At 31.7% G+C, this 12,511-nt stretch overlaps 1 protein-coding gene across 1 annotated transcript in view; it reads left to right on the forward strand.

The window, feature by feature from the left end:
* The window catches only part of LOC139489504 (uncharacterized), an 81,515-nt gene that overhangs the window by 54,746 nt on the left and 14,258 nt on the right, over positions 1 to 12,511 (forward strand). Inside the window, exons 11-15 of the mRNA XM_071275988.1 lie at positions 1,119 to 1,297; positions 6,164 to 6,307; positions 6,664 to 6,832; positions 7,220 to 7,355; positions 12,296 to 12,417. Coding sequence (XP_071132089.1) covers positions 1,119 to 1,297; positions 6,164 to 6,307; positions 6,664 to 6,832; positions 7,220 to 7,355; positions 12,296 to 12,417 — 750 coding nt within the window. The remainder of the gene's footprint in view (positions 1 to 1,118; positions 1,298 to 6,163; positions 6,308 to 6,663; positions 6,833 to 7,219; positions 7,356 to 12,295; positions 12,418 to 12,511) is intronic.

The following is a 12,511-nucleotide window of genomic DNA, read 5'->3' on the forward strand; positions in this document are numbered from 1 at the left end:
CGCATACTTTGTGAAAATATGTTAAAATCTTTTTGTTCAATCCGAATATACTCAATGCCACAAAAGGTACACACAACATGATTTCTTGCAGCTACATAAAATTCTATATGAAACTTCTATGAAAAGTATATTATCTGCATTAATGTATACAAAGACTAGATGAATCTGTTTTTATCATTGAAAAAGAGAGACTCCACTCCTATATTATAGTTTATACATACCAAAAGTAAAGGGGTTGCAGACAAGTAATACAACTGAATTTGATGAAAAGTATACTGATATACATTTATATCCTTCGTCAGGCAATAACAATCTTTTTTGGTATTAAAACATCTTTTGGTTTAATCTTTTTGGGTTTAATGGTCCTTATGAAGGTAGTTAAGGACAAACACTTCGGTCGTTATCTTAAGCGTTTTTTTCTCATTTTTACAACAAAAGTGAACTCAAATGGTTTTACAACGTTTTTAATCTTCTAACTACTGCTGTCAATGATTTTGCAATTAATAAAAAAAAGGTATTCTGGCTTTCTAAACAAGGACGTACATATAAAAAAAGAAGATGTAGTATGATTGCGAATGAGACAACTATCCACAAAAAACCAAAATGACACAGACATTAACAACTATAGGTCACCATACGGCCTTTAACAATGAGTAAAGCCCATACCGCATAGTAAAAAGTAAAAACACAAAAATACTGAACTCCGAGGAAAATTCAAAAAGGAAAATCCAAAATCAAAAGGCAAAATCAAAAGTCCAAACACATCAAACGAATGGATAACAACTGTCATATTCCTGACTTGGTACAGGCATTTTCTAATGTAGAAAATGGTGGATTGATAAGCTATAATAGGCCCCGATAAGACAATGTAAAACAATTCAAACGAGAAAACTAACGGCCTGTTTTAAATGCACTATCGCACTTTCATATATACATGTTAACATTTGAAATGTACTTAATATATTTTACCTTCAACATTTGAATGACATTTTAGTTATGTGTATTACTACCAAACATTACTCAACAACTGATAGTTTATTAATTTTTTTCAACTGATTGTTCTGTACAATTTTTCAGTTTTATGTAAATGAATAATACTGTATTTATCTTTTATAAAGGTATGTTCGCTGTTAGTACACATCATGCTGCAAACCTTCAACGTCATACAATTGGTTCAATGTCTTGGTCAGAATATCGCATAAATGTTGCTTTGCTTGGATTTAATGACCTCCATTCTGGCATCGACAAATATTACGTATCTGTTGGTAGTGAATTTATGGCTTTTGATTTAAACAAGGTAGACAATGAAAGAAAATATAAACTCTAAATAGAAAAGGTGTACGTACGAAGTATATTCACATTTGCACTTCTATATGACAGAGTTGCAACTTCTGAGTGATAAATGCGGTCATATTTATTCTTTAAAGTAGGAGTGAAAGATACCAAAGAGACAGTCAAACTCATAGATCGAAAACTGACAACGCTAAAAAAGAAAAAGAAAAACAGACAAATAAAAGTACAAAAGACAAACATAGAAAACCAAAGACTAAGCAACACAAACCCCATCATCTCATGATCTCATGTGCTCTGGAAGGGTAATTTAATCTACATCATTTTCAATAAGTCTACATAAAGAGACAAATGAGATTAAAACATGTTTTTATCAAAATTACAAACAGGTTGATGGCTACATAGTCTAACTTTCTCAAATAATCACTGTCGTTTTAGCTCTGTCGTGAACCAAATTAATATATCCACCACATGAAAATCAATTTTGCATTGTTCACTACAAGCAAAAATCCAATCAAGCAACATTATAATTTACATTTTTTAAGGGACTTTCCTATTTGAAGTTTCCTAGGGGTTTAGTAATTTTGTGATATTTCTTTTTACACAAAAGGTTAATTAGCCAATAATGTGTTCGTAAGATAATGATAGTTATCTTTCTTCTAACAGTGAAAACGGCATTATAAACGTGCATTATACTTCCTATGTAAACGTCACGAAAATATATGACCTACGTCAGTTATTATGAATTATCTACAATAGCTACTCTTCAGCTAAGTAATTTTGTTAACGAAACGCGAATCTGGCGTAAAAAGATTTTTTAGTCTGGTTTCTATGATGAGTTAACCCAGATAATACAACTTAACAAACTGTTATAAAATTTCAGTTATTCTGGGCATCTTGTTCAACAACTGTCATTTCGTCTATGTGTACTTCCTTCTGCCTAACGTCGATCTGTTCCTTCGTCCCATATATGGTAAATTGGTTGTCAGGCTACCTCCTCCTACAGCTTTCCCAGCTAGAACTTTTATATTATGCAAGATTTTAGTATATATTGTAAGAATGTGCAAGAATTTCAATTTATTGGAAACGAATCACAAAAGGTTGTTGAACTTTATTATACCCCACGCAACGAAGTTGCGGAGGGTATAATGTTTTTGACCCGTCCGTCCGTCCGTCCGTCAGTCCTGTTTCTTGTCATCGCAACTCCTCTCAAACCACACAACAGAATTTCACGAAACCTTTTCAGATGAAAAGGACATACTATGTATTTGTGCATATCGACAGGAAATTGCGATTCAATTTTTTTTATAAGAGTTACGCCCCTTTGAACTTATTTGCTTAATGTACTACTGCAACAGTTTGTCATCGCAACTCCTCTGAAACTACACAACAGAATTTCACGAAACCTTTTTAGATAATAACACTACAAAAGTCTAAAAGTCTGAAAAGACCAGTTTTTGTCTTGACTTGCATGAACTTTTACTCGACATTCTCCAAAAGTATGACTTGTGTCTTAATTTTTCTTGACAAATTCTCATTTATATCAAATTTGTATGACATTTACTTGACATATTCTTGACATTCTGAATATGGTCTTAAAATTTCTTGACAAATTCTTGACATTTGAATACTGTCTTAAAATTTCTTGACATATTCTTGACATTCTTATTTTTTCTCAGTACGGCTTGACATATTCTGAACATTTAGAATTGTGTCTTAAATTTACTTGACAGTTCTCACTTTTACAAATCATGACCAATATTCATGATATAACTTCAATCTTTATTTCTCTTTACATAATATACTGTTGTTTCAAGTTACACTTCTTACAACAAAAAATGAAAGTTGGGCATGTAAAATAATTGAAAATTTGGGTACAAAATATTTTACAAATGGAAATGTGGCTATAAAATCTAATGTATAAAATAATTTAAATGTGGGTGTGTTGATATAAAGCAATTTAAATGTGGGTTTTTGAAAAATAAAAATTTTGATTCCTAAATTTTGTAAATTAAATGATTTAAACCAATCATTCTGTAGACATATTTTATTCTACACTCATAATATTCAATGTTAATATGGTAAACAATTATTGTACAAAAATGTGGTTTATATAAATAGCAAATTATGATGATATACAAATCATTCATTAACAGATGAAACATTTGTGTAATGTCATCTGTTGGAATATATATTAAGTATTACACAATGACAGGATGTTCCCCATAAAATTAAGGTATTCATACCCCAGAATACACACAACTGTTAAATAGAAATTACTGATTTACCTGTAATCAGCCATACAACTTATCAGTTGACCAACCATGCCACTAAGATTTTAAAATTTTGTTAATAGATGAAAATCATGAAAATCATTATTTTGATGAAAAATTATAAAATTCAACACTCAAATTTGAATAAAAAATGTTTTTGAGTTGTTCTAAAAAATGAATAAGTTTTTTTAATCAAAATGAGAACAAATTTTTTTACCTACATGTAACCCCCCCCCCCCCTTCTTTTTTTTAGCTACACAAACCTATAAGATGAATTGTGGGGTCCAAAAAGAGACACATGGTCACATTATAAACTGCCTACAAGACACCTATTTTAGTAAAGCATATTTGACTGGCAGTTTTGCGAATTGCAAAAATTTAAATGATGTTTGTCAGTTTTTTCGACTTATATTCGAAGTGAAAACAATCTAAACTAAACTACATGGGGGATTATTCAGGGTATTCCAACTTATGTAAACAAAAAGGGTATTTTACTATACCAAATTAATCCTTGATTCTTCAAAGTTTAGTTTAGCCATAATAAAAAGGAGTATATAACAGCAATATAATGTCATAAACAGTGCAGAATAAGTCTGTACACATTTCAGGCGAAATTTATACTGTTGAGAAAGTGTCAAGACATATTTAAGACTGTCAAGAATGTGTCGAGACATATTCAGACATTATTTAGAATGTCAAGAATATGTCAAGACAGATCGAGACAAATTTAAGACAGTCAAGAATTGGTCGAGACTAATCCAGACTCTTATCAGATGATACAGGAAGTGTCGAGAAATTTTAAGACAATGTTCATACTGTCAAGACACTTGTCAAGAATAATCAAGAATCTTATTAGACAAATTAATACTATGTCAAGAATTTTTAAATATTATTTAGACAAATTAAGAATGTCGAGTAAAAATTCATGCAAATTCAGACAAAAACTGGTCTTTTCAGACTTTTTGACTTTTGTAGTGTAAGGACATACTATGTAGATGTGCATATCGACAGGAAATTACGATTCAATTTTTTTTCTAGGAGTTACCCCCCTTTGAACTTATTTACTTTATTGTACTACTGCAACAGTTTGTCATCGCAACTCCTCTGAAACTACACAACAGAATTTCATGAAACCTTTTAAGATAATAAGGACATACTATGTAGATGTGCATATCGACAGGAAATTACGATTCAAATTTTTTTCTAGGAGTTACGCCCCTTTGAACTTATTTGCTTCAATGTACTTCTGCAACAGTTTGTCATCTCAACTCCTCTGAAACCACACAACAGAATTTCATGAAATTTTGTAGATAATAAGGACATACTATGTTTATGTGCATATTGACTGGAAATTATTATTCAATATTTTTTCTTATACAATTTATTTTTCTTACACTTATTTAATTTCTCCAATGACAATGTGGGGACGTGGGGTATGTGAGCGTGCTCACTAAGGTTCTTTAATATTTTAAATTTTATGTCTCAGTGACTGTAGAACGGTTGAACTTTCTTTTCACAGAGAGGTAAAATCGGATTTATATTAAATCAGTCCAATATTTAATAAGATGAGTTGTCAACTGGATATTGTATTTGCCATGTACATTTTTGTATTATTCAATTACATTATTTACCTACTGTTAACTTGTATTCGGAAGTTTAAACAAAGAACAACAACGATAAGTTTGAAAGCCTGAAAGGAATAACAACAACAATGAAATGTCCTACATTTTGGAATAATTTAATTTTGGGTGTAACGTGTCTTCTGATTGGCTGACGTCGTTTTGTTTATCAGCCCATGGACATAATTTTGTCATGTGACCGTGACACCATCAACGTTTTTTCATGATTTACTCCGGTTTAAAATGAAATTAGAATTAAGTTATAAGAAATGACTGTAATATTTGTACTGCCTACGCGCGTTATTCAGTGTGCACCACATTTTTTATGTTATTTCTTCATAGACAGAAAAAATATTACAGTCATTCCTTAAATAAATATCAAAGAAAAACTTTTGATTCAAATTTGTATGTAAAACAAACAATGCTCCAGATCAGATAACAACAATCAAAACATAACCGTTATTCTATAAAAATTACTAACCAGGTCTCTACCGTGGACCTAGACGGCTCCGGTTTCAGGTTACAATCATAGCAGGGGACGTTTACGACGCTAAATCTTTCCACGCACTAGTTTCGCTCCTTTTTTTCAGTCCATGAGATTCCATCATTTTGTGTATCTTTTACTTTTATTTGTATCTTTTACTTTTATTTGTATCTTTTACTTTTATTTGTATCTTAATATCTTGATTTGTACCTTTTATATTGATTCATGAGATATAACTTCAGTCAACTACTGTTGCCTAAATTTAAATTTGTTTCAAGTACTAAACGGTGACATCTCGCCATGGTCTATAAACAGATATTAAAGAACTATAGGATACTCATCAACAAATAGAAAGTAATAAAATAGATTTAAATGATTCGAACATTATTTTTTTTTGCACCATATTAATCATTATAAAAAAGCACTCAAAATTATATATTAATTATAGTACAAAAGTAAATAAAAAGACTTACATTGCTGATGTTCAATGGTTTCAGGTCCCAGGTTCGCCAATGGAATTTCATCATAACGATTCCGGTATTCGGTATTTGGATGAAGGCCCAATGCAATCCTTTGTAGTTTCCACTCAGCTAAAGAAGAATTACGACCATGTTTTTATCAGCGTTTGGGCAGTAAATAAGGTAATACATACATTTGACAATAGCACTGACATCGCTTGGTAAAAGATAAATAATGGGATTGAAGACATAATGGCACAAATAATGCTAACATCGTGAACATAACGGAATCTTTGCTCTGGTCAGTACTTTATTATTCAAAATAATTAAAAAAAAAATGATTATTGTTTTTAAATGTTTGATAATTCACGCCACAGTGAAGTCAACATTAATATTACTAAATCATTTTTTGTTGCAAATTGCTAATTCAAGAAGGGTAGATAACTGTTTTTTGATAAGATGAAGTTGTCATTATGGTTTTGTTCTATGCAAGAAAGAAAACATTTCTGACTTATTGAAATCCATTATTTAATATACAGGTTGGATTAAGAAGTTCGATGATACATTACAAGTTTCAACTTATTCCTGGGGGTTACTTAGATCTAATAAGACGCTGCACGGCTTTGACTTGCCTTGGTCATTGTATTTGTTCGCCAAAATATAAACGATGTCATCTGAACGGAGATGTATGTGCTGATGTGACCACAGGTATAGCATTACACTGTAATAGACATTACATGTTAGGTATGGCAGCAATTCTATTAAAATATTATCAAATGATAAACAGTTTTCACCAATTGACAGGAGTATATACCATTCGTCAACCTAAAAATCAATTTGAGTCCAGAGTGAGTAGAGATATAGAGTCTAGCAAGTCTTTGTTGAATGTTTTTACAATTCGTGTTATACTATAGGCATAAGTTATATAATGAATGGTATATCTGATATCAATACTAGAATAGTTATTATTTCAATAAAAAAAAAAAAAAAAAAAACACTTTAGGAAGCCTGTTGATAAAATATATATATATATATATATATATAAATCATATTGTAATTATTCTTTTGAATTTATCGGTAATCCTTCTATTATAGATAACAGAAATACATTAATTGCAATATCTGATATCATTGATCTTTCTGATGACACGGATGTAGAGTTTACACCTTCGAATACCTTTCTATCGGCAAAATGGAAAATAAGTAAACAGCAAGGATTATCTCCACTTTGGTAGGCTAATTTTTAAAACTTGATATAAAGGGTACCAATAGTCTCAATTCATATATGCAAAATTAATTGGTGTGATTTTCTAAAATTGTTCGAGTTTCTTATATTTAGTTCTAATGTCGCATTTTGTGAAACACAGTGAATTCTAAATATATTTTGGTAGTACATAAAATTGAGAATGGAAATGGGGAATGTGCCAAAGAGACAACAACCCGACCATAGAAAAAAACAACAGCAGAAGGTTACCAACAGGTCTTCAATGTAGCGAGAAATTCCCGCACCCGGAGGCGTCCTTCAGCTGGCCCCTAAACAAATATATACTAGTTCAGTGATAATGAACGCCATACTAATTTCCAAATTGTACACAAGAAACTAAAATTAAAATTATACAAGACTTACAAAGGCCAGAGGCTCCTGACTTGGGACAGGCGCAAAAATGCGGCGGGGTTAAACATGTTTGTGAGATCTCAACCCTCTCCCTATACCTCTAGCCAATGTAGAAAAGTAAACGCATAACAATACGCCCATTAAAATTCAGTCCAAGAGATGTCCGAGTCTGATGTCAGAAGATGTAACCAAAGAAAATAAACAAAATGACAATAATACATAAATAACAACAGACTACTAGCAGTTAACTGACATGCCAGCTCCAGACTTCAATTAAACTGACTGAAAGATTATGATTTCACCATATGAACATCAGGCACCATCCTTCCCGTTAGGGGTTTAGTATCATACCATCATAACATATATGAGAAGAACATAACCCGTGTCATGCCAACAACTGGTTTTTGAATAAATGTGTTTAGTTCTGATGCAAAGACCCTATAAGTGAATCAATATTAACGCCAAAATATGCAATCTTTAATGACCTGACAACAGTATCGTAACTATATCCCTTCTTAATAAGTCTATTCAAAGGTTTTGTTAGTTTTTAAGGTGAATACTGACACCTTTGTGCTTTATAAAGAATATTTCCATAAAAAATTGGATGTGAAATACCTGAACGTATAAGAAGTCTGCATGTTGAGCTATATTTACGAATGATGTCCTTATACCGATGATAAAATTTAGTAAGTGTTTTGACTAGTTTGTGATATCGAAAACCCTGGTGTAATAATTTTTCAGTAATACATAAATTTCTCTCGTTAAAATCTAAAACATTGTTACATACACGAGCGAATCGTACAAGTTGAGATATATAAACACCGTAAGATGGTGACAAGGGAACGTCACCATCTAAAAATGGATAATTAACGATAGGAAATGAAAAATCATCTCTTTTATCATAAATTTTAGTATTCAGCTTTCCGTTAGTGATATAGATATCAAGATCGAGGAAAGGACAGTGGTCATTGTTAGTATTAGCTTTATTTAAAGTAAGTTCAGCAGGATAAATTTCTTTAATATACATACTGAAGTCGTCATTATTGAGAGCCAAAATATCATCCAAATATCTAAAAGTATTATTAAATTTGTTTATCAGATGTTGTTTCGATGGGTCTTTGCTTATTTTTGTCATAAATTGTAACTCATAGCAATACAAAAACAGGTCCGCAATAAGTGGTGCACAGTTAGTCCCCATTGGAATTCCGATAATCTGACGATATACGGAATTCCCAAAGCGAACAAAAATGTTATTTAGTAAAAATTCAAGGGCATATATAATATCAAAGCATGTCCAATTGACATAGTTTTTTTGTTTATTGCTACTAAAAAATGACCTAAAAGAGTTTGAACATATATATTCACATTCTGACTTTTTAAATGCCCATTTAATTAGGTGTGTGAATTTTTTCTTAATGAGAATGTGAGGCAATGTGGTATACAGGGTAGAAAAATCAAAACTTTGAACAGATTCAAAATCACCAATATAAGCATGCAATTTATCAAGTACTTCCAACGAGTTCTTGACACTCCAAAAGTGATTAATTCCACTATTTTCGAAGGCCTTATTTGAATAATTTATTATCAGATTTTTAATTGTACCAAGTGTGCTGGTAAGAAGAATAGACAATTTAGTATTGGAACAATGGCTTGAAGACGAAATAAATCTATATTTGTAAGGTGTTTTGTGTAGCTTCGGAAGCCAGTACATAGTTGGGACTTTCATTGTATTTGGCTCTGCTTGTAAAGCGGTAGCTAAAAGTTTATGTTTGTTACAGATGTCGTTTTCTGAAAATGGAGTCAGTTGGAATGTTGGTGAATTGGTGATTTCTTTTTTCATAACCTCAATGTAAAATTTACGTCAAACAATAATAATGTTATTAGCAGCTTTATCGGCCGGGACAAAAACAAATTTCATGGCTAGTTCTTTTAGTTTATGTTTGATACGAGAAATAGGTTTTTTGTGGTTATTGTTAATAGTAAAATGTTCTTTAAAATGTTGAATACGTATATCAACTATCTTCATTACTGAATTAAAAATAGAGTCCAAAGATTTTTTGTCAGCTTTTTCCCGTTTTATCCATTTCATACAGTAAATATGGAGTGAGTCGTGGATGATATTACGACACTCATTCCAATTAATAATTGACGGGGGACGCTATTTAGGTCTTTTACTGAGAAATGATTTTAACTCTCGGTCTTGAACGATGTTAAGATCTCCTGTTATAACATGGGAAATGGGTCCATAAATATATTCGGAGGTACTACAATTACATGAAGTAGGTGTATTTTCACTGATATTAACATCTTTACACAATTGACTATAATTAAGCACAAATTTCCGGGTAGATTTCTTGTAAACATGACAAATAAGAGGTAGCTCAGTATTGTCAAAATATCCAGGAATTTGTTCTTTAACAGAATGGTCGTTTAATATACAGGCAATATTTACAAAATCAAAACCTTTATTGACATACTTTATTTTAATAAAATGCTTTTTATGATCTTCAGGGCGATCAATTTTGGGAAATAGTTTAGAATAACAATATGCCATAATAATTTGAACAATTTCATACTTAGGACTGCTATATGAAATTGTGTTGCAATCCTCCAAAATATTATTTAACCTATTAACCGGTAATGAACAGAGTTTTGTTAACAGATAATGTCTTCCGTTGTTTTTTGAAATAGAAATTAGGTCCGAAATATTGGTATGATTAGTCCGAAATTTTCTTTGATTGCGATTTGTTCTACGGCCGTGAGAACGGTTTTTACGAACAGTTTTAGAAACTATATCCAAAATGTTAACGGAATCGGTTCTAGATATATTACAAATTCCCATGATATTATCATTAAGACCGAGAGGGTAGACTGTTTGTAATTTTTTAATCCAATTTAATTCAATTATTTTCCGTGATCGTACAAACTTTGAATGAGATTCACCAGGCTGCTTATTTACTACTTCTAAAGGTTGAACTGCTAAATATTTAAAAGGATGGTTGTGCTTCTTAAGGTGTTGGTAAATGATACTTTTGAATTTATTGGGTCTTTTAAAACGATACAGATGTTCTTGAGTGCGTTTAGATAAATATCGTCCAGTTTCTCCTACGTACTGAATACCACATCCCGGTTTGTTTCATGTAAGTAAATAATACTGTTTGTTTTTCAAGTTATGTCAGTTTCAAAATTCAAAGAAAATGTGCGACCATTAAACGTGGACCTTACCGTATTGTTGTTGGAAAGACGGGGACATGTAAGTCATTTTTTGGCATGACACTTATCGATAGAAGGGTAACCACGATTTTTATTGTTAAAAAAGTTAGCGATGGTAGTATTTTTAGATAACCGATTTTGAAGATTGAGACGTGTAGATACCCTTTGAACAATTTTAGTATTTAATATTTTTCCATTTCTAAGCTTCATAATTGTTTTTTGGTAGTGAATTATATTATAAAGGAGTAAAGAGTGGCGTCCAGAATATGAATCAGCATACAATAATTTGAGTTTTGTAAAATTGATAAATCTGTTCGGCTAAAAATGTCAAACGCTATAAGTATTATTTACCCGAAAAAGATAGGGTATATCAGGGTAGGACTGATAGCTGACTAAATAGTAGAATGGGGCTGAATATTGAAATACTACTTTTAGATAAATACTACTAAAGTAATGAACTAGAGCAGTTCTCGCTCGGACACACACTCCATAATCTAGTATATTATAAGAGCATAAACCTGAAGCACGGGGAGGCACTCTACTGTCTCCACACGGCACTAAAGACAAACTCTGTAAAAAATAAAATTGAGAATGGAAATGGGGAATGTGCCAAAGAGACAACAACCCGACCATAGAAAAAAACAACAGCAGAAGGTCACCAACAGGTCTTCAATGTAGCGAGAAATTCCCGCACCCGGAGGCGTCCTTCAGCTGGCCCCTAAACAAATATATACTAGTTCAGTGATAATGAACGCCATACTAATTTCCAAATTGTACACAAGAAACTAAAATTAAAATAATACAAGACTAACAAAGGCCAGAGGCTCCTGACTTGGGACAGGCGCAAAAATGCGGCGGGGTTAAACATGTTTGTGAGATCTCAACCCTCTCCCTATACCTCTAGCCAATGTAGAAAAGTAAACGCATAACAATACGCCCATGTATAGATTATTTCTTCAGTAAAACTTCCTAACATAAAGACTTGATCTAAACGTTTTCAAAACAAATAGGTAGTTGTTGGTCCATTGGACAGTTTGTTACAACTTTTAATAGTTTAAGCATTTTGATAGACTGTTACAAAGAGAAAAAAGCATTGCCATACAAGTCACAGTTTATGGTTATTAAGGTTGACAAAAAGTAATATTTGAGATGTCAAGAGGATGTGAAATATAGTGTTCAGTCAATAAAAATTGTCTACCTTTTAATATTCATTGGAATTGTTTTATGAAGGACATAATTTGCATGTCATATTGTTGATGATGTTTGCATCTTTTCCTTTTTTTTCTATTTAGAATATTTAATTACTATACTACTAACTAATGGAATCACAAATGGCTTTTCAGGTATGAATGGAGCGTTGGTTTAACTACACAAGATTTACCTGAAGGTGTTATTGATGCTACTAAGGATCCATTATGGCATCATTCCGGTCAGAACAGGGAGGCTACATACTCCTTAAAACGAGGTTTGTTTTATATAAAATAACAAATAAAAAGCTAAATAAGTTATTAACTGGACCAATGTGATAACTTTTAAGTAGACATCAAATTTAAAATCTC

The sequence above is a fragment of the Mytilus edulis genome, chromosome 9, assembly GCF_963676685.1.
Source record: "Mytilus edulis chromosome 9, xbMytEdul2.2, whole genome shotgun sequence".
Taxonomy (NCBI): domain Eukaryota; kingdom Metazoa; phylum Mollusca; class Bivalvia; order Mytilida; family Mytilidae; genus Mytilus; species Mytilus edulis.